The sequence below is a fragment of the Takifugu rubripes genome, chromosome 6 (genome assembly GCF_901000725.2).
Source record: "Takifugu rubripes chromosome 6, fTakRub1.2, whole genome shotgun sequence".
Taxonomy (NCBI): domain Eukaryota; kingdom Metazoa; phylum Chordata; class Actinopteri; order Tetraodontiformes; family Tetraodontidae; genus Takifugu; species Takifugu rubripes.
The window spans coordinates 460,980-488,806 of NC_042290.1; the positions used below are offsets into that span (position 1 = coordinate 460,980).

The 27,827-nt window shown below is 40.6% G+C and overlaps 1 protein-coding gene across 4 annotated transcripts; it reads left to right on the forward strand.

Annotated features, from left to right (window-relative positions):
• The first annotated feature begins 12,323 nt into the window (after positions 1-12,323).
• On the forward strand, positions 12,324-25,657 carry sh3bp2 (SH3-domain binding protein 2). Of its 4 annotated transcripts, none has more exons than XM_029837866.1 (13): positions 12,324-12,462; positions 19,678-19,817; positions 20,313-20,415; positions 20,635-20,752; positions 21,223-21,293; positions 21,396-21,478; positions 21,600-21,677; positions 21,792-22,539; positions 22,641-22,761; positions 23,169-23,224; positions 23,347-23,422; positions 24,824-24,883; positions 24,983-25,657. In XM_029837866.1, the coding sequence occupies exons 2-13, from the start codon at positions 19,682-19,684 to the stop codon at positions 25,127-25,129; spliced, it is 1,797 nt and encodes a 598-aa protein (XP_029693726.1). In that variant the 5' UTR covers positions 12,324-12,462; positions 19,678-19,681; the 3' UTR covers positions 25,130-25,657. The 4 variants fall into 4 exon arrangements, with proteins under 4 accessions (XP_029693726.1, XP_011616755.1, XP_029693723.1 ...); XM_011618453.2 differs by lacking the exon at positions 12,324-12,462 and adding an exon at positions 12,494-18,635 and having other exon boundaries at positions 22,644-22,761; XM_029837863.1 differs by lacking the exon at positions 12,324-12,462 and adding an exon at positions 12,496-18,635.
• The last annotated feature ends 2,170 nt before the right edge of the window (positions 25,658-27,827 follow it).

Below are 27,827 nucleotides of genomic sequence, written 5' to 3' on the forward strand. Positions count from 1 at the left end.
AAATGTTTGCTTTGTTCTGTGGGTTCTTTTCTCACCAGAGTTTTCATGCAGATGACAGAAATGATATTATAAATGATAAATGATAATGCAATAAATTATTTTTCATAGTCGGAGGCAAAATCCAGACATTGATTTTATTTTTGACCAAACCCAAGGAGACCAAGGGTGTCATATGATACGGTCTATTGAAAATGCAATTAAAGACAATTAAATAAATGTGAGATGTAGAAAATAAATAGGAACAGACAAATAGTACCAGCTGAATTTTGCTTCTTTGATAGAGTCGATGCAACAGAAATGCATAAATAACAGTTTGCATCCCAGGGAAGAGGATATGTGAAATTATCCTATGCGACTAAAAGGCATACATTTTTTTTTTAAAAACAAACCAAAAAAAAAGGCAACTAATAACCTTGTCACTTCCAAAGCAAGTTAAACTTCTCTCATTGTCCAAACTTCATATGACATATCAAAGTGAATGGATCTGATCTATTGTGTCTTTGATTAGCACCAAAAGCAGTTGTTTATTTTATTTGTTCATGTAACCAAAGTGAGCACTTGATTAAAGAAAACAAGAGCTCTTTTTTGACCCTGTTTGGGTCAGACAGCTGGAAGTCTGGGTACACCCTATAGTGGCCATCTCATTGCAGGGCACTATGTACGCATTTCAGGGTTCGGTACCTTGCCCAATGTTCTTCGGTAGTGTTCTGAAAGTGTCTTGGCACCCAAATGCTACAACAACATTTTCCAAGCATTGTTCGCACTGAAGCTTGAATCGAGAACCCTCCATTTGCCAACCAAGTCCCCCCTGTACAAACAGAGCCACAACTACCATAGTGCGCACAATTTAGTAAAAAAACATGTTTTATCAACTTGTGTGTGCTTTTTATTAACACAAATTAATTACACAAGTTAATTAAAGCAAACTTTGCAACAGTCCAAATACTGTACTGTATGAAGTAGCTCTCAAAGCTGCTTCTTTGCCATATGCATGTTTATTTATAGACTCTGAATGGCTATTATTCTCTCAATATTAGTGCAAACAATAATGCAAAGCTCTGTAATTGGTCAGATAACCAGCAAAGCACTATGTTCAGTTGTGTCCCCCACCGTAACAAAAATCCTGGATCATTTAAGATTAAGATCAAGATGTACTTTATTCATCCCCGTGAGGAAATTGAATTGTAGTAGCAACCTATACAAAGTATAGAAACAGAATAAATAAATACAGATAAGATTAGAACGTTATAAGCATATATACAGCATACATTATAAGTATATATATAATATATATACATAATATAATATATACATAAATATAGAATAAAATAGAAATAAAATTACAACATAAACATTACACAATTATTGTTATTGGCTGGGTTTGGAGTTATACAGTTTGATGGCAGATGGCAGGAATGACTTCCTGTACCGTACTTTAGAGCAGCGAGGCTGCAGGAGTCTGCTGCTGAAGCTGCTTCTCAGTTTGTCCACTGTGTTATGGAGGGGGTGGGAGGGACTGTCCATGATTGTCCGCAGTTTCAACACCATCCTGTCCCTCACCACCAAGTCCAAGTTTGCAAGTTTAAATCCAACAACAGACCCTGCCTTTTTGATTAGTTTGTTGAGTCTGTTGGCATCCTTTGCTTTAATGCCTGCACCCCAGCACACCACAGCAAAAAAGATGGTGCTAGCCATGACAGACTGATAGAACATGTGGAGCATCCTGCTGCAAACACTGAAGGACCTGGGTCTCCTGAGGAAATAGAATCTGCTCATGGCCTTCTTGTAGACAGCATCGGTGTTTGTGGACCACTCCAGTTTATTGTCCAGCTGAACACCCAGGAACCTGTAAAATGAGACTATTTCCACATCCTTCCCACTAATGCAGACTGGGGAGGGAGGGGACTTGCTTTTTCTGAAATCCACCACCATCTCCTTCGTCTTGGTCACATTGAGCTGCAGAAGGTTTAACGGTCAACAACGGAGGAGCACTTAGATCAGCACATAGATCTTTTTTTATTCAGAAACAGTTTCAGTTTACAAAGGAATAATGCGCCAAGTAATCCAGGAAATAATTGCACAGTTTGATAACACTCAGGGATGAAAACATTCTAGGACCTCAAAAAACGGTGACAAGCACGGACTTGGTCAAACAGAAGAAAAAGCAGTGTTGCAGGATGGGAACATGCTGGGGTCAAAGCTAGGAAATCATTCCAAGGAACAACGGTGAGGAGTCAGGCACGAGCAGCAATCTGGTAAAAAGCAAGTGCCAGGTCGGGGGTTTAAATAGTTGAGGTCCAAGCAGGGTTGTTAGATTGGGCTAATTATGATATAGCAGACTGTGACAATGTATTTATATATTTTATCATTCATATTTTTTTATATATCTGTCTGTGGACCTGCTGAAATATAAATTATAACAATAAGAGATCATCAAATTTTATACTGTCCGGTTCTACATCATCAAACACAGAAAATCCCACTTCCAATGAAGGTAGGATACAATAAACAGAACATAATGATTCCATTTCAACCTGTATTTAATTGAACACACTACAAAGACAAGATGATGAATGTTCAAACTGATAAATTTGCTCTCATTTTCAATTTGATGCCTGCAACAATTTCCAAAACAACAGGGACAGGGGCAACTAAAGTCTGCAATAGTTGAGGAATGCTTAAAACACACACACAAACACACACACATACGTGTTTGACACATTCTACAGTTGAACGGGTGGGAAAATATCTGTATGTGAGCAGCAAGACCAGAAAACGTCGATCGCGCCAGCGACATATTGTTTAGATTATTAGCATATAGGCTCAGGAGCACTTCAATCAACCAACCAACCAATCAATGACTTCAATCAATCAATCAATCAATCAACCAATCAATCAATCAACCAACCAATCAATCAATCAATCAACCAACCAATCAATCAATCAATCAACCAATCAATCAATCAGAGAGGAGAGGAGAGGAGAGGAGAGGAGAGGAGAGGAGAGGAGAGGAGAGGAAACCATGACCCAGTGGGGTGACAGAGGCCTGTCAGGTGATCATGCCTCGGCCTATAGCAGCCTATTAAGATGTTAACCTAATAATTAGACGACCCCCTAAATGCAAAGCCGTCAATCAACAACACGCGAAATGTTGCTGCGTTCATCGGGCCAAAGCTCATCTGAGAGGGACTGAGTGACATTTAAAATTGTTTTTGGAAATGGAGGATGACTCCTCCTGGCCAAAGAGGACAAAGAGGCAGAGAACAGTGACCCAGTGTTTAACAATGGGAGAATATTTTCCAAAAACAATGATCTTGTTTCAGTTTGACAATTGATTTGTCTTTGTAGCGTATTCAATTGAATTAAGGATAAAAAGGATTTGCAAATCATTTTATTCTGTTTTTATTTATGTTTTACACAACATCCAAAATTAATTTACATTGGGGTTTTTGTTTAGTGTATTTGCATGCTCTGGCCTAGGCAACCTCACACAATGGTTGAGGGTCTGAATGAGGGTCAGGTTTCCTGTGATGGATGGTGATCTGTTCCAGCGTATTCCTGTCCAGCACCCCTCACATCATGAGTACGAATCATCTACAGTTAGCAGAAGACGGATGAATCAAATAAAGATAAATGAAGGAACTGTCTTTCTTTGGTAAACTCCTGCACTGCTGACCTCATCCTGTCTGCCATAGAGACCTCTGTTCTGGGAAATGAGAGTAAAGCCACAGACAGTTGTGACTGATTCTGCTGTAAACCATTCACCCCACTCTGGTTTACGTACAGTCCCGTGGTCTGGAAGCTTTAGAACATTCTCAGAACTGGAATCATAAGTGAAATTTAAAAACAACCAAAGCACATGCACAACTACATGCTCATATGGAGATTTCGTCATTTGCCACTGACCACTATGACAGTTGTAAATCAGCCTTTGACCAACAGTCAGCACCTTCCAACCAAGCACTATTTTTGATTTTCCCGAAACTCAGCCGCTGGTTGTTTGAGGCAGCCATCAGCACATCGGTACTCGAACCCTTTATGGTGTTTGTGCTACTTCAAACGATGAGCCTATTTGTGAACATTTTTATGTGGCATCTATTCTCAACCTGTGGATCTACAGCTCAGATATGAAGGCATTAAGAGAATCTAGTGAAGCAGGAAAGCACTTTAGCCTAAACCTTGTCACTCCAGTTACGACAGCTGGGGCTCTTCAGCCCAGTCACCATGCACAGTGTTCATGGCATTTCAGTTTTATTTCCTGGAGTTTTATAAGCAAAGACAATTCTAACAATATGTTGTATGTACATGACATTAAACTGACATGTGGCTGCAAGCTTGTGTAAGAAAGTTTCCAGATGTTGAACATGAGCATTGTTTTAACACTACGGTGTCTTCGGTTGTTCGTTTTACCTATTTTGTTCGACTCTTACCTGTCAGATGAGACCGTGTGTGTGAGGGTGAAGTTTTAGTCACCTGTGCTGTTCGTCACTAGACTCAGATCAACCACGCAAACAACAGGAGTTCCTTGCAAGGGAGAGCTGAGCAGCAGTTCAAGCTTCCTCTGTCAACTCTGCTCTTCTGCTGCTCGCTTGCCTCTTTTATTGGTGCAAACAGAATATGTGTCGAAACAGGATTTCATAACTCCTTGTCTTCTGACATCTTCTCCCATCTTAACAAACTTCTCTTATTTTGACAAACAGGATACATCTGGGTGCTGAGCTTGGTTGTAAGCAGCTTCAGCACTTTTACAAAACATTCTCATGTTCTTCTTTTCCTGTCAACATTCCTCAAACACTCAAAATCTACATACCATAGCATTTAAAGATAATAGTAATGACAATAATTCTTCTCACATGTGTCTTCCCTATAATCCTCTGGCCGCTATGTGAAACTGAATGTAGTTTTAAACCCTGTGCATGCTGGGTTCATTCATTATGTTCCTGAATCTAACACCCAGATTACCTTTTCTCATACCTTTGTTTTCTATTTTGCGATTCTACTTGACATGATGAATAATCCAGAACCATAGATTACACCTTATAAAAGAGACCAAACATGCATTGTTGAGTTGGACTGATTATTTGAAACAATGCTCATAGTCCAAAAATGTTAACCTTTATCCCTTGCTTATCAGGGGCTAGGAGAATAGAACTGCAATTACTTTGTTGTTCTTTATACAATAAAATCATTTGGATTTTATATCAAACAAATAAAGCCGCTTCTTAAGTTGTGTTGGCTGTGTACAAGTCAACGTACATGCGCGTGCCAAAGTGAGCTTTTTTTTTTTTTAACAGGTCGTCTTCTACATGTGTGAACAGAAAATTGCAGTGTGTGTTTCAGCTCTAATTACAAATGTATTTGCTGGAGGTCCTGAATAAATGCCAACGTGGCTCATTGTGCATGCGACCTGCAGTAAGTACAGAGTACCAGTGGTTCCTGGCACTCCCATCCCCTGCAGCTGCCAAGAGGGCCTTTTTCTGTGGGTGGGAATCAGCTTACATGGGCGCTGCTCTGCCTCTGTGGCATGAAACATGCCGCTGTGGACATAGCTAACCAACAGTAACCTTATTTTTCTTGCTGTGTCGGTCTGTTTATGTTATACTTTGGGAATGTTTCTTTTGAAACAGAGAAAAAAAGCTTGAAGAAAAGCAGAGAAATCAGTAGATATGTTGCTGATGTTTACTATAATTTTTTTTAAAAAAGTGTAAAATAAAGAAAGATCACTTGAGATCTTAAAACTAAAATGCTGATTACTATGATATCCTGACATGTGCAAAACTCCTCATATGTGATTTTTACATCTGTGTATTTTGTTCTGTCAGTTTTATTAATTTTAATTCCTGTATTTTCCGGACTATATGTCGCATATTTCATAGGTTGGTCCTGCAACTTATACTCCGGACCGACTTATGAAAAAATAATAATAAAATGAAATAAAATCTCTTCCTCGCCCTCCTGGGCGGTGCCTCTTTTCCTTCCTTCAGGGTCCTCTACCAGAGACCTGAGAGTCTGAGGGTTCTGCACAGGATCTTAGCTGTTCCTAGGACTGTGCTCTTCTGGACAGAGATCTCTGATGTGGTTCCTGGTATCTGTTGGAGCCATCTACCGTATTTTCACGACTATAAGGCGCACCAAAAAGACTGAGATTTTCTCAAAAATCGACGGTGCGCCTTATAATATGGTGCGCCTTGTGTGTGGACTGAGTTCCAAAATCTGCTGTGTGCCTTTGGTAGGTGCACTACGGTAAACGCTCCGCCCATCGATTAGTGGCACACCTATGAGTAAGGACCCCCTAAAATGGCGCCGGTCAAGCGACACGCATATGAGGCTTACTTTAAACTGCAGGCCATCGAATATGCAGCTGAAAATTGCAATCGAGCAGCTGCAAGACATTTTAATGTAAATGAGTCCATGGTCAGAAAGTGGAGAAAGTGAACTGCGGCAAGTGAGGAAGACGAAGCTGAGTTTCCGCGGGAACAAAGCAAGGTGGCCCGAGCTGGAAGACCGAGTGGAACAGTTGGTTGTGGAACAGCGAACAACTGGAACTACTGTCACCATTCGACAAAAGGCCAAAGCGATTGCTGAAGAAATGGACATTGAGCACTTCCAAGGAGGTCCGTCTTGGTGTTTTCACTTTATGAGGAGGCGGCATCTCTCCATCCGCACAAGGACAACTGTTGCGCAGTGGCTGCCCATTATGCATTTTGGGCTGGTGCGACTTATACTCCGGAGCAACGTTGATTTGCTATGATTGAGAGATCTGCCCAGTACTGCCCAAGCATGTATGTGTGGGATGAATTCTGGCCTATATTATTTGCATTGCTATGTGAGAAAACACATTGAACATCATGCTGCATTTTCCACATAGCTTTATTTTTACACATTTTAAAATTTCAGCATTGAAAGGTTTGGCAAATAAAATAAATTAAAAGAGGTGAGTGGCATATTGTGTTTAATGTCTCTGGTAAAAGTGAAAATTATAAAATAAATTAAAATAACAACACATTTTGAGAAAAGTCATATGCATCTGAAGAGGTGTCCCACAGGCATCACTAGTGTCCTCGTTCTGCCTCACAGGCTGTTTGACATCACTGACAAGGGAGGTAAAGCTCAAGAGAAGGTGATGAAGGTCAGGGTCTGTCTGAATCTGTGTTTAACTTTACGATCTTGCATTTGCTTTAGACAGGGTATGTATATTAAATTAAATGACATTAAATGTCTTGTTTCTCTTTTTTTAGATTTTGCCATCTGGATCAAGAGTTGTTTTGTCTTTTAATCCTGATTTTTTTTTATTATATTCCTCTTTCCAGAGCATTCATTTTACAGTTGTGCTAACTGTTGCTTATAAAAGTTTTATGAGTGGATACAATGTCTGCTCATTTTATTTGATCTTATTCTGCTCCTTCTATTGTAATTGCATCTTATTTAAAAAGGTCTTTGTTTAAGCAAAGCTTGTAAAAGATATTTTTGTCCTCTTTGGCAAATGTGGAATGTAACACACGGGGACCAACTCTCTCATGAGGTTTGATGGACCCATTTGGTCCCACAAAATGGGTCTTAGAATGGTTGTATTTTTTTTATCCTAATATTTATTTGTTCTTTATGATTATTCTGCTTTCTTTTGGGGGCATCTCTAGCTTTACTGATGAAGCTCTAACTATGTCTCTTTTACCACTAGATGGGAACATTGCACACTGAATGTTTCTGGTCCTCTTCAGAAACCCTTGTCTCCACATGCTGCAGAGGGAAGCATGGTCAGACTCAGGTTGAAACTGGACAGCGAGATACAGGACATACCATGGATCAAAAGCTTGGTGTAATTCTTTAAACCATCTGGGCCAGGAAGAGAAAACATGCATTTATTTTATACTTAATAAATGTTTTTTTGTTCAATTATCAAAATATATAATCAATCTTTTGTATCTTATGTAACTATGAAAAAAGAGGAAATAAACCATAAGTCCCACTTTTGTGCTGAATACAGTTAGATTTATTTATTCCTTGGTCCATATTGTTTCTTTTAGAAAAGTTATACTTAATGTAAAGTCACAGAAGAGTTATTGTTGTTCTGCATTTGTGTGTTTTAAATGTTCATTTTTGCATCCTTGTATCCCTGTGCAGCTCTATCATAAACGAATAGAGGAATATCTTATCTTGTGTTATTTTACTACACTGTGTAAATGCATGAAGTCATGTGTTTTCAATATTGTCCATTAAAATAACGCACTTGATGTACCTGAGCCAAAATTTCAGCCAACTTTCTTCTTCTTATAGTAGAGACGGTGATGGTTTTTGGTCCTAAAGACCTCAGGAATTGGTTGGTCACATCATTACCCTGGGTAGTGTCTCTTTAGCCTCTAATTTGTCTTGGAGGAATCTTGGATGCACCTTTGATAAGATCTAGCCTTAAACTCACAAATTAAAATGATCTCTAGTAGAGCATTTTTAATTTGCAACCTTTGTAGTTTAGTTGAATGTTGAGTCAGAATGATGCTGATAGGCATGCATGGGTTACTTCCAATTTTGAAGCTTTCAAAAGCATCTTTTTGTGCACATCTGACCTCATTGAAGACACGTCTATGGGTGTTCCTTTGGACATCATGATAATTTGACAGTACTCCTAAACTGATCAGCTAAAAAATGTAAAGTTGTTCATGTGCAAATGTTTTACTGGTGTTTACAGTAAGGCGTTAAGAGGCAATAGAAAGCCTGTTGAAACCATCACCCAAACAACCAAAAGGAAGACATGAGTCAGAGACAGGGTGAGAGCTGACACAATTGGCTGCTGTGGTTGATTGAGCTTCCTGTCAGAGCGATAATAATAGCTGTGTGTGCTCCTCTCTGTGGAAGTGTGGGAGGAGTGCAAAGTGACACGTGGGATGGCTGCTCACTACTGTCACTATACGGGGAACAGCAATATCCCCTTCAACACACATGTTGTGTTACTGCAGCTATTTTTGATGGTTTGGTATCCTATGTGCTGATGAGGTTTGTTAAGGGCTTTTTTGTAAATGTCAGGCATTGGTTCAAACATGTCACGCAAGGCACAAGTGCTATATTTTCACTGCACAAAAAACAAAGGGCTTCGTAAATATAATATTTACAGTTTTCTTTCTTGACTAGTTTTATGTTGTGTGGTTGAGGGTAGGGTGTTGGAGCCTATCCCAGCTTCATACCGCCAAAGGCAGCTTACACCCCTGGACAAGTCGCCAGTTAATCCCAACCCCCACCCCCCCTTCCGGGGGGTTGGTGTCTTTCTCAAGGGTGCTCACTATAGCATCCAAGTGCTTCTTCTGCTACCAGCGCACCTTACAACATTTGTCTGCAACCAGGGCTTGACCCCAAAACTCCATTCCTCTGCCCCTTCCCCCACACATGTGCAGTTGATACGGTGGTGGTGTGACGCTGGTGATGACTTCCTGTTATTACCTTATAAGATTCAGTCAGTTGGCTTTCCCAGTTCCTTCAATAGAATAAAAAAGATTCTGTGCATCATTTGTTGCAACTTGTTCACATGTCCTCACCTAACACGAGTAGTTTCAATCCCCACACCTACAGTAGAGTTCTCACACTAACTCTGCGTGTCCACCTACATGTTTAAACACATCTTCACCGTCCACATACTTACAGCATAGGAAAATCGGAAAATGAAAACACCTACACCCGCACTGAATCTTCAAAAAAGGTTATCTGCATATGTTATACGAATTGATACTTTTCGCTTGACAGACAATACATCAAAAGGGTATTGCTTAAAGGGTGTAAAGTGTTGATCAGAAGGGTTTTTTATCCTTTCCCTGGCACTTGCAGGTTTCTCAGTTGCCTGAGTTGTCCCTGATGCTGCATCTTTTAGGCTCTCACTGTTTACCAGATGAGTGAGTTCAAAGCTAGATTTGTTTTGTAACTTGTAGGGCTATTCATTATTTAGAGTCAGTCTTTATTAATTTTATATTTTAATTTGTCAGTATGAAGCAGAGATCTTCACAAGTCTTTCATCACGAGTCCAAGTCTCTAAAAAAGAGTTTAATGTCTCTTCTGGTTCTAATGAGGATTCTTCCATCGGCTGCTATCCAGTCTGCTCAGACCTGCACAAAAATTCAAATCATTTACCTCCTTTATTCATACACTTTCAGGTCCGATAAGTTGTCTGTTATATGATCACTTTAAACAGGCTAATGCAATACAATATGAGGAAAAACAGAAATCTATCCTTTAGGAAAATGTTGCTTTTTTTTCAACATGATCATACAGTCTCAATATATGTTGCACACTAAGGCTCTGTGGGACCACAAAACTATAAAAATCAGAGAACAAAATCTGGAACATCACTGGAGTTTTTATTCCTTATTGTGACTCCTTTACTAACAAAAGAGTAACCTTTATGTGAAGACAATCACCTGTGTTGAGTCGCAAAGAACAAAATACTATACCTGCTTTAAAATCATTTTACCTTATTCTTCTACAAATACATTGTCCACAAAACATTAGCAGGTTTTTAGGTGTCCTACTGTACGATCTAAGCAAGTGTTATGCAACAGAATGGTTACATTTCAAAATGATCAAGCTAGACACCACTACCCCTGGCTCTGTGAGGGTGACTTATAAGGGTCAGTCGTGTCACAAGTTTGACATGCAAATGCTAACCCCTATTTTGAAATATTAATATTTAAATATTAAAAAACTAGTTGCAAGCTAAGTTCACATTACATAGATGATACTAAGTTAAACATGTCTGCTAATGAGTGTTTAGGTCCCAAATAAAATTTGATGTTGCACCTTCTTTAAAGTTCTTATTATTAAACAAAATGACAAAGTGCCACCATAGTGTTACCACCATCTGAGGCCGCATACCTCTGCAAAAAGGACAGAAACTCGTAAGAAAGTCTCCTCAATGTTGACATGCCAAAAATAGAATGCACGATGATTGTTCATGGGTCTTAGTTAAGTCTGAAGTTTCTGTTTGTATGACTCAAGTTCGATTTGCAGACACACATCCCATCTCTGGATCGTATAGGTGAAAGTGTGAAGTTTTCTGTGAAAACATCAGATAATTTGAATCTAACATAATGACTGACACAAGTTTATAAGGTTTTTTTTAAACTGAAAAGGATGACTTGGCCTCCAAAGTCTAACAAAGTCTTTAGTTGTGTAAGCCTAGTCTGGGGTTGTGCTTGCGGAGAGGGGGGGGGGGGGGGGGGGGGGGTCCTCATTGGCCAAGTAAGGGGCCAGAGTGTGGCTCCCAACTACAGTGCCCTCCACTAAGGGTCATCCACTCCATTCTGCATATAAAGGTTAGACATGCTCATCTGTCCTTGTAAATTCAGTGTAGGTCCACAAATCTGAGGGATCTTGAGTGAGTGCAGAAAGAACTCTGCTCTGAACAGATATGAAAAACAAATTGGTCAATACATTTGAAGAAAGGCTCCTTTGTTGCCTCTGAAAGCTTCACATCCCAGCCACGACAGCCTTCCACTGAAGAAGAAAGGGCAGAATAATACAATAGGAGCATTCTATAATGGTGCACTGAAATGTGATCCGGTGGACCAGCAGCCACACTAGGGCAGCGAGGAGCATCGGGAATAACTCTGTGTTACCTGAGTGATCTGTTGTGTAGCGCTGAGGTTATTTTTGACCCCAAAGTATTTTGAAATGCAGATAAAATTCCATCATTGATAAAGATGAAGCTTTCTGCTCCCTCTGCTGTTCAAGCACTCAACGGTGGAGGCCATGATGGTCGTGTGTGGATGTTTGATTTTAAACTCCTGTGGGATCAGCTGTGGATGGTTAAACCCAGGAAGTCTGCGCAACATTTAAACCTAAAATTCTTTATAGCATAAAGAAAATACTACATATGAATATTACTTGCTGTGCAGTAACTCACTGTTTTCCCCTATCAGCAAACCAAAAACTGGTCGAGAAATTGGAGCAATAAATGTAAAACTGCCTTTCCATTTTGCAGAAAAAAGCTCTGACTGAATCAGTTTCAGGCTGCTAACACCACCTTTAAGGACTCTCTGTAGAACCAGAGGGTGTCCTCTTTGACGCATGGGGTTAATTAAAAAAAAAAAAAAAGAAGAAATCTTTAGTCTTTGCTTGAATAAAGTTCAGTTCATTTAAAAAGATCTGACAGATTTGTGTCAATACTGTTGATGAGATGTGATAGTGGAGACAAATGGAATTATATTCTGATTATCCATCATTATAGTCCAGTTAATCAAACGTACCTCACTGCCCATATCTGGCAGTGCAGGGGTTAAAGTCTATTACCGTAGCCATTCAGCTCTTGTGTTTATGCTGGCTGCTGGTTGTCTGAACCCAGTTTCTCTTGTGACGGAGGGGGGGGGTGGTTATGATACTGCATAGAGTTACTCTGAAATGCCGGGACAGGAAGTGAGCAATTTTGAGCTCTGCAGGACTTCAAACACTGAAGAGAGGTCTCACCCCTGACACTGTAATCCATGGGTAAGTTTAGCTCTAATTTTATGTCTGATTCTTTACTAAAGGTTAGCTCTAATACTGCTCTGCCATGAGCCTCTCTAGCAAGTTACAGCCTGTCCTATATTCTGTTGCACAGATCCCCCTTTTGTCAGTCTGTCCTCAGTTGCTGTTTGTGGGGGAAACACTGCATCATGAGCAAATTCAATCACTGCTGTGCTCAAGTCAGTTTCACATCCAAAGAGAGTGCGCTGCGCTAGGGTTGGGGTTAAGGGTTCATGCAGGACAGCTGAGATGCATAAATATTTACGGCCAGCACAGCTGGATGAGATGGGTTCATTGAAAGCATCTTTGGTGCTACAATCTATAGAAAACATACACATAAAAATGATAAATATTACGCTGGTATGAAGCAATAGTAACATTAGATCCCCTCTGCATGTTATTGTCACAGTGTATTCCAAATGCTTTGTTATAAAGATACTGTAATATCACATATGAGCTGTTGTTTAATGAATATTTTCACAGTGGGCAGGAATGTATTTAAAACAGGAATATGAAAACAGGAATGTATTTAACTGTTCTTCAAATTCTGTTTACCTGTCATAATGACCTTATTTTCCATATCATGCAGCAACTGCTGTGTGACATCGTGACAGCTTCACTTCCAGCCTGTTTGTTCCTTTTTCTGCTGTATTGAATAGTTGAGGTCTTAATGAGCTAGTTCAGCTCATCCTGCTAACAGTCGCCTTTGGCTGACCACTTTAGACTGAATTAAAGCTGAATAGTTTTAGTTGTTTACCAGTAATGATATTTAAATTAAAACATACTGTCAAAGCTTGAATTTGAGTTTAATTTTTTAAGCAAAATTTTTATTGCATCTTGCAGTTCCTGCTCTTCAGCACTTAGTAGTAAAATGTAACCTTTGTATTTAATCGAAGATTTTCCAATAGATGAATCATATGAATCGTGATGTTGTCAAAGCTTTCATATCCTGTCTAAATGAATTTCACATTGTTACAGGAAACATGTATTTTTAGCACCATGTTGTCTCCAAATCAAGTTTATTTTAAAAGCACAGGAAGTCACGTGAAGTCATATTGAACTCATACTACAGTTACAGCCTAAAGTCAGTCAGAAACGTTACCTACATGGTCACATTTAAGAATGGGCGTTTTCAATTTCGAACATTTCAGGCATGGTCCTAAATCAGCAATATCACAATACACACATGTCACTGAGTGACATCAGACAAGACGGAATAGTGCAATAGCATGAAATCGTGATCTTTTAGCTGGAACATCAACTGCAAAACTGAGTTATATTATTCATACTTTGTACTTTAGAATAAGCCATGATGACCATTTATGTATTTATTTACACTTGGCTGTATATGGCTCTGTGATGCAATAGGCATTATTATCACAGCCTGAAGTTGGCTGTTGCTTTCAAATAACTGTTTCCCCTGATGGCAGTAGGACTGTTACAGGGAGACTACACTTTGGGCAGAGGAATGGAGACCATGAGACCATTAAGGTGGTAAACACATGATGTAGAAGTTGGAGGACAGTTTTCAGCCTTGTGGGTGTCAGTAATGACCGTGAGGACCAGCCTTATGTATACATTTGAGCGGTTTCTCAGTGCAGGCTGACCCTAAAGCTGATGTGCTTGAGCCCGCTGGAGCTGCAGAACTCTCTTTCTGTATGTCTGCTGTTTGTTTAGAAATTCTTCAAACTTGGAAAGACTGTATTTTTCACTGTATTTTTTTCTCACGTTGGTGAATTCAACATCAGCGAAGGTCTTTAACTAATCCTCATTAATTATTCGACTGTGCAAGAACTATGGCCAAAAAAATGGAAAATGCGTGTGTGTGTGTGCGTGTGTGTGCGTGCGTGTGTGCGTGCATGCGTACGTGTGTGCGTGCATGCCTATGTGCCTAAATTTTGTGACTGAATTTTGCATTAGAGGAAAGTCCCCTGCACTCAGGTTGTACATCCGAATGTGTGTCTGTGTGTGAGTGTGTGTGTGGTAGAACGTCGCATTCTCTGTTGCAGGAAGCAGGAAGGAACTTGCTGCACCTGTGCAGCCAATGAGAGGCCACTGCCTGAGGAGGAGGCCCCTCAAGGAAATGACTCGGGGGCTGTGGGTTTCAGATGATGCCAGACTTGCTATCTAGCGTGATCTTTTCCAGTCTTCCCTTTCACCTTTTCTCTTCTTTCTTCCATTGTTCCTCTTCTTAATCTGTATTTTGACGCCATCAGTCCTATTCTGCAAACTACTCTGGGCTCGCTCGGTCATGTGCCCATCCTTCGTCGCTCCACACGGCTAAAAAGTATGGTGGTTTTTTGTCCCGTGGTGCCACAGTCATGTCCTCCTACATGGCTGCTCCATCGGTGAGGAAGAAGTCCTTCGCACGACCCTCCAAAATGTGTATTCGGGAACAGAGGGATGACATGTAAGTGAGTGAGTCAACCTGCATATGTGCTGTGAGGGCTCAGGAGGAGAAAACACACTGATTTCATCTCTGTTAAAAGAAACTACAGGCGGAGTCACTAACAAGGACAGACAAGCTCGACTTCAAGAAGATAATAGAAAAGAAATAAGAGAGGCTTTGATAAAATGGACTAAAGATCTGAGCTCAAATCTCTTAATAAGTGATTATAAAGAGAGACTAGAATGGCTGAATATGATGAAACTACACTGCAAAGAACATTTTTATTGATGTTAGTCAATGCTGCAGTAGTGACATTTCAAGAAGGGTAGTGAGATAAAGGACAGCAGAGAGCTGTAATGTGCTGTCAATGTTTGTCTTTGCTCCTAAACTAATGCAGCAGTGTAAGAAAAAGTACCCTGTGGAAGGAAATTATATCGTTGGGGGAGTTTATGGGTTTGTTTTCCACTAGAGCAGATTTAGTCATTTTAGTCAGACAGCTCTCATCTGCCTGACCACCAAACTACTTAACAGCATTTCCCCCCTGAACAATGAGCAGGGAATGACGTCTGAGAAGACCACAGATTCAGTCATATTTGCTAGATTTTCTTTTTTAATAAAATATATAGCCTATATACCTGCAGATAAATATATTTCTAGTGGGAAAAAACAAACAAACCAATGTGTGGCAATTATAGTTCTGCAAAGGTTTTTTTCTGAGACGGCAGAAAGAGAGAGCAACAGTTACAGGAAATGTGTGTCGGGGGAGGAAGGTGGGCTAAAGAGAGAGAAGGTTGAATGCAGGCACGTCTCTAGGTCTGATCATCTGCATCTGTGGAACAAAACATTGATAGAAGGACACAGGAACGACTGACTGAAAGTGAAATAGGACGGGCTGTTATTTCAGCTCTTAATGAGGCCACGAGCACAGATTATGGTTAGCATTCGCCATTAGCCTCAGCATTTGCATGCTTGGGCGAGCACTGTAGAAGAACTAGTCCATTTTCAGGTGGCCTTTGTGGTCACAGTGTGGACAACAGTCATCTCTGCTGCTACAGATAAAAACAGACTTAAATAACAAGACAAGGACAGTTGTAGGTAAGTTTAAGCGATGTGAACATCCTGTATTTTAGCCCTCCTCATTTATTATCACTGGTTTTGGTACTAGCTCCCCTTCTTACTGCCCCTCTACAGACAGATAATCTAACAACTAGCTGTGAAGCAAACCTGCAAATTTAACCTCTTACCAAAACCACTGACTCAACTTCTGCTGACATGTAAGAGCTTTCAATCACAAATGCAAATGCAAAGGCTTTTTTTTTTTTAGCTAAAGGGCACAAATCATACTCTTCTATAATTGCAATAATGCAAATCTGACCAGTTTTCTATCCACATCTACTGTATGACCATCTAGTACTTTAATCATAAATATTCATGCGATCATTAATTTTATATTCTTTATCTGAATTGTTTACATCCATTTATTGATAAGCTGTTTGATGTAATTTCTTTCATTGGCAAAACTGTCTATTGCCACCGTCACATTTTCTATGAAGCACTTGAGCAGAACTTGAATGCGTCATGAGTGACGTATTCAAGTTGACATTATACTTCTGAAGAACTCCTGCAATCTTTCTGCATTTCATGAAACTGGTTGTTAGCAATAATCCTGCCCGGAGGCATCAGGCTGTGGGGTTTTCCTGCCTTGACTGCTTAATTTCAGTTTCTAATGCCTAGATCGGCTCCTGTCTGGTCTCTGTCATCAGTCCGTTGCTTTTTTATGCATATACGGATTCACAGACAAAGAAGCGTCTGCTCATATTGCCATGACAACCCCAAACCCGATGTCATGATAAGCATTGTCTCTTTACGCAGATAAAATGTCATCATTTGATCCGTTTATTGATGCTGTCATCTGGAATTGGACTAAGAAGAGTGGGACAATTTCATGTTTGGCTTTAAATAGCATATTTTTCTGTCCCCCAAAATAAAAAGCAAACAAAAAAATGTAGCCTGGTAAACATGATAAGCAAATTTTAAATTAAAGGACTTTTGCATTTTGAATGAGATCCAATTTGGTCAAATAAGATGTAGATGTAGTTTCAAGTGTCTGGGCAGGAAACATGGGAAAGAGCTTCCTGACGCTCCGGTATGTCTTTAAAGAATGACTTGAAAATCAGCTTTTCAACATTAGAAGGAAAAGGCACACATGTATGAAGAAACAAGGCTTTTGAGCTTCTCTTTATGCGATTTTGCTTCTGGGGATTGTCAATACTTGAAGTTAAGTAATGAGAAGTGCCACCTGAGTTTAAAGGAAATAGTTTGGGCAAGATTCAACCGTCTGAAATCTGCAGCCTTGTTCGCTCATCACCTTCTCTAATTGGAATAATGTCACAGAAACTGTCTGTGAAGGTTCATCCAGGTCATCCAGGTCATGTTAGTTCTTGTAGTTGAAGCACAGCACCTGGACTGTAAGAGTTTCACCTCTCATCTAAGAGGCTTCATCAGTTTCAGACGACTTCATGAACCTCAAACGGTCCAGTTGCTGTGATACTCTGACCAGAGTCACAGAAACTGGCTTCCTCATATCATTATAAAGTCTAAACTCAAACTTATTTGTAATATTTTTTCTTTTGATTCACAATAGGTCAGATTTGGTGTCATGGGGACACAGAACCTGCTCAAGAGGTCTGACCCCAGTATCAAACAGTGGAAATAATGAGAGTTTTCAGTAAAGAGACTGGCCAGCCAGTGAAATAAATGACAAGATAAGAGCGCTCTCTCTCTTTCTCTCTCTCTCTCACATACACACACACACACACACACACACACACACACACACAGGGCACTCAGAGGTTAGAGATAAACTGGAGCTCCACCCTGGTGAATTACTGTATTTATTTTTTCCCCTCCTTTGCCGTTCGCCTATGTCTCTCCCACATTTCTATTTTTTGGTCTAATTCCTAAACTCTGACTCACCGTTGCATAATTTTCCAGCTGAAAGAAGAAAAGAACATGTAAACCTCATAAAGACAGTTTGGACAGTTCAAATATTTCTGAAAGATTTCTATTTGTGAATCTGCGTGAATCATCACACAACTCTTGAATTTATGACTCTAAGACGGAATCAGGTGATTCTTTGTCAACACTACAGCACCAGAAAGTTGCACGGATATAACTGCCTGATTATACAGCTTTTATAAATGCTATTATTTCCAAAAAGGAACAGTGCAGATGAAAAAAAAAGCTTTAGAACAAACAATGCTTCCTGTCAAGATTTATCTCAAAGGGAGGGGATACGGCCATATTTCTGGAAGTACAGAGAGAGAGGGAGGGAGAGAGAACATTCCCCTGAGGCTGTTGATGATGTTGATAGGTTGGAAGTTAGGGGTTTAGATGTTTTAGACACACAACCAGCAAACACACACCCGTACACACACCTTGTACAATGACTCAGAAGACATGAACGTGTGTGTTCATGCGAGTGTGTTTGTTTTGGGGCATTATCTCAGTTCCAGCGTTTCCGTGCAGAGGAGGGTGAGACAGACATGATGTCCAGAAAGTAAAAGGCTGGCAGAGTCTGATGATGAGAAACAGGCTGGATCTAATGAGCTTCACCAGCCATCGCAGGCTGCACAGTCAAAACGGTTGGATTCTTCTTCTGTTATACCTCAGCCATGGATCTACTGCAGGAGTTAGCCATCACGGTGTTCACGTCAGCTGTCAGCCGGGTGAGGGACAGCGTTGTTGTTCAGAATATCAGCACCAGGTAGGAAAATGCAGAGCTGGCAGCTCTCAAAAGGAACAGAAGCAGATTTTTTGTCGTAAATGTGAACTGTTTCTGAGTGAATCCATGCACCAGACAGGCTACTGACACCACTAAACTGTAAGAAGAAGGTTGAGCACTCACATTCAGACATCAGGCTTCTTGCTCTTTATGGTGAACTTCCCAAACTAATGCCAGTCCAAACGTTTTACAAAACAAGTAACGCTAAAAAACCAAAGGTTCTTTGATAATTCACCAGATTTTTACCACCACAAAAGCTCAGGTACTTTAAGATGTGATGCTGAAAACCAGAGTTCAATCACAATATGCTTAGTTATCTAATTAGCATTAAAAGCTTTTCTGGCATCATCTTACCGCACGTGTTCAGTGATTTTTGAATTTCATTTTCTCTGATATTGGAGCACAATTATGTACATTTTCCACGAGAGCATTAGTGCATTTGTATGGTTTGTGTTGAAAAAGAGAATGCTAACAAGCTAATGACTCTCTGAACCTAGACTGAGATGAGCTCAGAAAGGGGAATTAGTGTCTGTTGGGTACTAACCCAAATTTAGTATAGCCTATAGTTTGATTAGTTTTTTAGTAGTTTCCCATAATGTTCTGCGCTGCTGATGCTCTTGACATGTACGTAATGAGATCAAACATCTTTCTGCTGTTTGTTTCGTCAGCTTTAAAAATAAAGCTGACCAAATATTATAGCTGGCCAAATATAATGTTAATCTTTATAACAGTCTTTATAACAGGTGTACCCAAATCCAGTCCTTGAGGGCTGCAGACGATCCAGATTCTCTCTCCTATTACCTTTTTTCTTTTTCTTTTTTTTTTACAAAGAATAATTTTATCGGCATCACAAGAGTTATCACAAATATTCTTTGCAGTATGTTTGATCTCCAGAGATCATATTCTGTCTTATTCTTTACAGTTTGTAGCAGCAAATGGGAGGAGCCATGTGTCAGTGGTCACGCAGTAATGGGGACATTCCGTCTGATCTTCTCTCCTCTTCCCTCCTCTTTTCTCCTGGCAGAACCATGTCATCTCCCGAGGTTTTCTGGCCAGTGCCAATGCGAGCCATTGGGGCTCAGAACCTGCTCACCATGCCTGGAGGAGTTTCCATTGCTGGATACCTCCATAAGAAGGGAGGAAGTCAGTTCAGCCTCAGGAAATGTATGTCAATAAGTCTTCATCCAATGAATCCAAAGGCGCATGAAAACACTGCTTTGTCAACCAAAGAGCTATTTGCTACTATTACCAAATCATCTGTAACGGCGTAAAAATTTAGTTAAAGCTGTATTGGATTTGGACTTCTTACTTTATTGAAGCTATGAGCTGTGAACTTATCAACTTTACTGATCCATTTTACTTTACAACTCTAAGTGATGTGTAAAACATTCGACCACCTTCTAAATCTCGGCAGATGTAGAAATGTTTATATACTGCAGAGTTACATTTTAAATACTCTTTTATTTAAACAGTATATTAAAACTATACTGACCTATAATAAATGCAAAAGTTTCTTCTCATGTATTTATTATAGTCAAATTGATGTACTTAATCTGTGATTTAATTCAATGTAATTTACTATTTGTCTGCTGTGTAAATCATAACAAATGAACAACACAAGTATGCATTAATATGCAGGTAGTTGTGTCTGTGTCACAGGGCCCCTCAGGTACACCATCCTGCACAAGGGCTGCATGTACTACTTTAAGAGCAGTACCTCTCCTTCACCACAGGGGGCGTTTTCTCTCAACGGCTACAACAGGTGGGTTGAAGGTTCTATAACAATCGACTATAGATAGCGTGTGAGTGAATTATTATTCCACTCACACAGATAAACTACATCGGATTTATCACAATCAGATGCACAATGCTCAGATGTTCTTTCCGTTGTTGCATTGCTATAATACTCACTGGGTGCTTTAAATTCTTCTGTTTTCACATGGATGTTTTTTAATAACACAGAAAAATGTCTGACCCACAGAGTGATGAGAGCAGCAGAGGAAACAACGTCCAGTAATGTGTTTCCTTTTAAGATCGTCCACTTCAGTAAGAAACACAGGACGTGGTTTTTCTCTGCAGCCAGCGAGAACGAGCGGAGGGTGAGAACATTTACACACACACACACACACACACACACACACACACACACACACACACACACACACACGCGCGCGCGCGCACACACCCACACACCACACAGACGTCGACAGAGCAAAGGAAAACCTTTGAAACTAAAATTACTCTAACGTTTTCTCTCACACAGTTTGCTTCTTAATTTTAAGGAGCCTGTAATAAATTATGATTTGTGACTCAGTGGAATGTTTCCAATTTTATGAGCCTGCTTTAAAACTTAATAATCTGAATTCTCGAGACAGAGAAGAACAATTTGTAAAATGTCCCATAACAAACAACCAGGTCACTTCAGGGGAGGCACATCCATATTTGGAACTCAAGCAAAGTTGCAATTCTGTCTAAAATGACAGTAATAACATGGAATTATAGAGTAAATCTGTTCTTACGAAATGCCATGTGTACATGCAAACACCTATGTTTCACATTTTTTTAATAGAAATGGATGCAGTTCCTGCGGAGGGAGATCGATCACTATAATGACAGAAATGAGTCTAACACCATCCTAAGGTAGATGACACTTACTTATCCTATATATATATATCAATATCTTATGAGACACTTCAACAGTTTGTCATCGCCCTTTACCAACTCTCCAATCTGGCTCTGCAGTGGTTCTGACTCAGATGAAGACAGTTTTTACGGCACCATAGAGAGACCTATGGATATCAAACACCCGGTGGACACAGAGGATGGTGAGACCACCTCCATGGGCACTCACACCTTTAGCCTCTGTCTTTCCCAGTTTTCTTTTTTAAATTATAAAGCACAATTTAACTCCTGTGTTGGCACATTAAGAAACATAATTTTGTGCAGAATACTGTGAGGAGGATGATGAGGATGATGAAGAGGACTACTTGGAGCCAGACAATGACTCCTCCCCAACATGTACAGGTGAGCCCCACAGACAGGTGTCTAGTTATGGTACATCTATGAACTTTTGCACAGTTAATCCATAGTTCAGTTCCTTCAAGCATTTTGAAGGTGGGGTATCTCTGTCTGTCACAGGTCACCCGATAGGGCCCCCTCCCTCCTACCCACCCCCACCAGTGCCAGCAGCATCCCACCACCATCATGACTCCAGTCCAGTTTCTAACAAGGCTCCACCAAGTCCTGGGCCACCTCTACACAGAAACCCAACCAGTCCCCTCCCCAGAAAACCACCACCTGCGATCCCTCTTCCCCCAGTACTGAAAGACCGGCCACAACGCCTTTCTCCTCCAGGCCCATTTGTCCCTCATCCCCAGATATCCGTGTCTTCCACTCCTCCACCTCCACCTCCCCCCAATACGAAACCTGTTAAGGGCCGGTGGCCATGCACGGAGGGGCAGAACAAGACAGACTGGCGGAGTCCACCAGCAGTGTTGATCCAGTCCGCTTCCACTCTGCCCATCTGTGACCACTTGGAGACCAGTATGGCCTTAAATGGCCCCACCCTGAGCCCCTCTAATTCTGGAGGGAGCCAATCGCTTGACAGCTACCACCAACGAGTGACGGCTACCCATCGCATTAGACCTTGTCAAACACCTTTGCATTCCACAAACACTGAAGCGTCCTCCCAAAGGAGGGTGATGTCAGACTCCCTGTCCCTCAGCGAAATACCCATTGGTCACCTACCACTGCATAGTACTCCTCAAGGGCCGCCTGTGAATAAAAGTAGACCTTACAATATACCAGAAATACCCAGACCACCTCCACCATCAGCCAAACCTCAATTAGCTGCAACCAAGATCAAAAATCCTGGAGTCCCACCTCAGTAAGTGAAAATCTATCCAAACTGCAGAAAAATGTCCTCTGGTGAAATCAAAACAAGTGGGTGTGGTTGAAACATTAAAGCTAAAATGTATTTTTCCCCAGAAGATCCTCTCCAGATGGACAGAGTTTCCGTTCGCTGGGAGGAAAAATGTCCTCCAAGCACCCAAGGAGACCAACCTTGAGCCCGTGCAGAGGAGGAGATGAGTCTGATGACTATGAGAATGTAGGATATCACATGCAAGTCCGATACGCACCTCTGCTAAGTCTCTGTTAAGAAAAAAACATGAAAATATTGGGGTGAAAAACACATTTCATTAGTGATTTTATTTTTGTTTACAACAAACAAATGAATATGTAAGAGTAACTTTTCTATTTTCTAATAGACACTCTGGTGGTGGAATGTGTCTTTTATTGTCTGTCCTACAAATTATAAGATGTGCTTTAAGGATTACATATTTAATGCTGTGAGCTTTAAATTATTAGGCATGTTTAAAGGTTGTATGAGCAATTTTGACCAAAAATATAACATTCTCAAAAGATTCCCCCCCCCGTGGTATTATTCTCAGTACCGTTTTTTCTTGTTTCCACTGTGTTAAGATTGTGGATTGAGAGGTATTTTTGACTCTTTAGATGCAATTGCCAGATTCTGTGTTCATCGACACAACTGAAACCAGCGTTGTCGAAAGGTATGAAACCCTGAGACCAGCTTTACGATCAGACAGTTTTCTGTCCCGGTGGCAAAACAAGATAAGTATCTGATGTCAGCTGCAGCACATGCAGTTATGGCGCTGCCTGTTTGTCCTTGCAGGTTATTCAAACAGGGTCCCCTCCCTCCACAGGATGGATTGTACGGCATCAGAAACTCTGGAACCAGAACTTCAAGGGTAAAAATAATTCTCATTGAACAGAAAAATAGCAAAATAGCAAAAGATAGAGTGTAGGCAGAGGGAACTATTTTAAAACTCAAAAGCACACTGTACAATCCAGGTGCACATATACATATGGATTAGGTAATTTACGCTCTTAAATAACTCTTTTTACCCAATCAGAGGCCCCCTATAGGCTAATATGGGCGGGGAAAAGGGTTGTCACAACAACAAGTGACGACAGTGAAGCACACTACAGGGGTTGTAGGAGATAAGATTCTTAATTCGCACAGAATTGGACACACAGTTAATTACTAATTAAATAAAATAAAATTTAAAAATTTAAGGATCAATTTAGTATTTACTGAGTCCAAAGCCCAAGAGAAATCAATGGATATTGTGGCACAATGACTTTTCTTATCTCGGGAGTTGAACTATGGTAATATTATGGTAACATGAGTGGTGGCAGTGCTAGTTATGGGATCTAAAACCAGACAAAACTAAAAGGATTTAATGTGGAATATGCTGCAGAAAAAAATGCAGAAATTCTTTAATATGTAGGTTTATTGAGGTTTCTAGTACCGGTAGTTTTGCAGGAAAGTTTGGAAATGGGTCTGTAATTATCTAGATTAGAGGTATCACTCTCTGAGGAAGGCTGACTACACACAACTATTTTAGAATGACAGCTGATGATATAGAAAGATTAAGTATGTAAGCTATTTCCTTGGTAATCAAATGAGCTGAAAGACAGACAAAAAAGGGGTCCAATTCATCTGCACTGGTTGAAGGAACCTCAACACAAAGTTTACCTGGACTAATATACTGACACCAATCAGGAGCGAGTGAGTAGAACGTGGATTTATCATCCAGAGTTTGAGATTGAGACATTACTGTAGAAAATCGCCTAAACCACCATCAAACTGGTTGCCAGCAGCAGTAAAATGTCTGTTGAAAGCATCATCCTTTAGATCACAGTCACCATGTTTGATCGTAATATTAAAATAATAAATAGACTTGGTTTGATGTGCTGGATCAGTACATTTGCATTGCATTACTGCAGACTTTATTTCATTTAAAAAGCAGGTCAGAAAGCTAAGTAGTGACTCAGGGACTGGATCTGTCTTTTATTATATAGTTTAATATTCAGTGATAAATTTGGCTTTTTTATAGGAGCATGATTACTTACAATCTGAAGAAATGTTTTTATAAAAAAGTCCAAAGCTAATTCACCATCTGAACTATTAGACATGTAAGAGATCCCTTAGGAAAGCTGCTCATTGAAATTTCTAAAACTGCTTTCTCAGACCAGTAATCTACCTTTTATTCAGTTTTTTCTTTATAAATGATCTGTTATCATTATGTAGTGAGTAATTATTAATGTCTGTAATGTAAAAGTTAGAGCTCTTGTGTGTCGTGCAGGTGTTGGTGGTCTGGGACGTCAGCATAAGCAAAGCCAGAAACTACAGACTGTTTGAAGAGGTACAGTTAAAAAAACAACCTTTCTATTTGTCTTTCTGTATAGTTTTGTGTCATTTTTGTTCATAAGGAGTCAGTGAATAAGATTGTGTGTTTTGCCAGGATGGCCTGATTTTTCTGGACAGCGAGGTGACCTTCCCCAGCCTGGCAGATCTGATTGAACACTATTACTGCCATCCTCTCCCTCATCACGGCTCACTGTGCCTGCAGAAGCCTTTTATCAACCTGCTGACCAACACTGCCAGGTGACGCACAAGGGACACTCGGCGTTTCTGTAGTCAGCAAACAGGGACGTTTTAGAGGGGACCCTGGTGAGCACGTACAGCTCAGGTTGTCTGGTGGGGGACGTCTAAGCAGAAAGACATCTTCTCGCCACCTGATCAAGTGAAACACCTGTGAGTGAGGAGGCCTGTAAAGAGTCAAAGGTGTGGAACGTTCCTGTACTGACTGAAAACATGAGAAGAGGAAAGAGGCCCTTTCACACAGAAAGACATGAAAATCACAAGACTGTGACCTTAAAACTCGTCCTCATTGACTTTAATCCTGATGTGCCCTCTTGCTGTACTGTCAATTTCATCACCATCTTTTTTATATTCTGACTACACTAAGAGTTTTTTTTTTACATCATCAGGAAATGATTAAATCCTACATAAGTCAGGACTTTGATGAAATATCTTAATATTTATGTGTACATTTTGTGTTTAATGTAAAACCATATAACTATAAAAGTGCAAATATATTTTATAGCAAACTGAATAAAGAATTATTTTGAGCTTACTGATTCTCGTGCTTCCTTAGACTATACTGTTTACAGTTGTGACATTTTATTCTATATCACTAATCAGTCATCTATCTATCTATCTATCTATCTATCTATCTATCTATCTATCTATCTATCTATCTATCTATCTATCTATCTATCTATCTATCTATCTATCTATCTATCTATCTATCTATCTATCATATGTGTGTGTGATATTTCTCCAGCTTCTTGTGTTCTTTCTTCCTGATGTTGCTATAACTTGGGATTGCTACACACACACACACACACACACACACACACACACACACACACACACACACACACACACACATATATATATAAATCTCTTCCTTGCCCTCCTGGGCCGTGCCTCCTTCCTTCAAACTCGGGTCCTCTACCAGAGGCCTGGGAGTCTGAGGGTTCTGCGCAGGATCTTAGCTGTTCCTAGGACTGTGCTCTTCTGGACAGAGATCTCTGGTGTGGTTCCTGGTAAGGAGGCACCGCCCAGGAGGGCGAGGAAGAGATTTTATTTTTTTATTTTTTTATATGTAAAAACAAAATTCATATCTCCCGATTTCAAGGTATTTTTTGGTGTTGCAAAAGAGGAGGGAAATTAGTAAAGCAGATAAACACTGTCCCCTGTCGGACACTTGTAGAAAGGCCGAGCTCTCGAAAATTGCTTTAAAATGATGCATTTTAAAGTTCTAAACTTCAGAGCGTTTTCCTCACAAGGTTAAATCACGTGACAACAATGCAGATAATAAGTCTGTAACGTGTATTACCCAAAGATCTCAGTGGAGAAGAAATAAAACAAGTCACTGTAGGAAGCATAGTGGAAAAATTAGTCACTTGAATAAAAAGAGTTTTATAAAAGGTTTAACAGAGATGTAGTGTCTGCAGATGTTGGGTGAACAAACCAAGTTAGTGTGTATGTACCTGTAATGGTGCGGGACAAGTGATGTTCTGTCATGTGACTGTTACTGAGAATTGTCAGTGGAGGGTAGGGCAAAATCACGAAATACTACTGTAAAATAAAGAATTACTATTTGAAGTCCCAATCATTCATGGTAATTGGTTCCAATCAGCCATCGACACCTCTGAAGGATGCTGATGCAAAAGTACAGTGTTGATGAAGCAAATATTCTCTTCTTTTTGGTTTATTTTGATTACATATTTGATGCTGACAGTTGGAATAAAAACACTACAAACTGCTGCCCAGCGTAGATCCTCCTTTTTGGAGGATCTAGGACGGACGCTGGACAGTGTCCCAACTGGGGACTTCATCGTGCTGCTGGGAGACTACAACGCTCACGTGGGCAACGACAGCGTGACCTGGAAAGGCGTGATTGGGAGAAACGGTCTGCCCAATCAGAACCAGAGTGGTTTTCAGTTATTGGACTTGAGGAGGTCCTGCCCCAGGTGGAAGAGTTCAAGTATCTCATAATCTTGTTCACGAGTGAGGGTAGGATGGAACATGAGATCGACAGGCGGATCGGAGCGGCATCAGCAGTGATGCGGGCGCTTAACCGATCCATCGTGGTGAAGAAGGAGTTGAGCCTAAAGGCAAAGCTCTCGATTTACCAGTCAATCTATGTCCCAATCCTCACCTATGGCCATCAACGTTGGGTGATGACCGAAAGAACGAGATCGCGGATACAAGCGGCTGAAATGAGTTTCCTCCGCGGGGTGGCCGGGCTCAGCCTTAGAGATAGGGTGAGAAGCTTGGACATCCAGGAGGAGCTCGGAGTATAACCGCTGCTTCTCCACATCGAGAGGAGTCAGTTGGGGTGGCTCGGGCATCTGGCTAGGATGCCTTCCGGACGCCTCCCTTTAGAGGTTTTCCGGACATGTTCCACCGGGAGGCGGCCTCGTGGCCGGCCCAGGACTAGGTGGAGAGATTACATCTCTTGCCTGGCTTGGGAGCAGCTGGGGGTTCCCCCGGAAGAGCTGATGGAAGTGGCCGGGGAGATGGCTGTCTGGGCATCCCTCCTGAAGCTGCTGCCCCCGCGACCCAGATCCGAATAAGCGTGAAGAAACGAAACGAAACTGCTGCCAACTTTGAAGCTATGTCAAGGTTTGCATTCTTCAGAACCAAAGCTCATTATAAGGATGTCACCATGGCGATAGATTGTTGCTCGGTCACTGTCTGTGGTGCTGAACAGGCAGCGAACTCAAGTTATAGAA

Excerpts from the sequence above, each read along its gene's own strand:
- sh3bp2 (XM_029837863.1), top strand. The coding sequence starts at position 18,544 with ATGGATCTACTGCAGGAGTTAGCCATCACGGTGTTCACGTCAGCTGTC. Across the intron at positions 21,678-21,791 it reads CTCCTCCCCAACATGTACAG|GTCACCCGATAGGGCCCCCT; the intron begins GTGAGCCCCACA and ends TGTCTGTCACAG. Across the intron at positions 23,423-24,823 it reads CTGGAACCAGAACTTCAAGG|GTGTTGGTGGTCTGGGACGT; the intron begins GTAAAAATAATT and ends TGTGTCGTGCAG.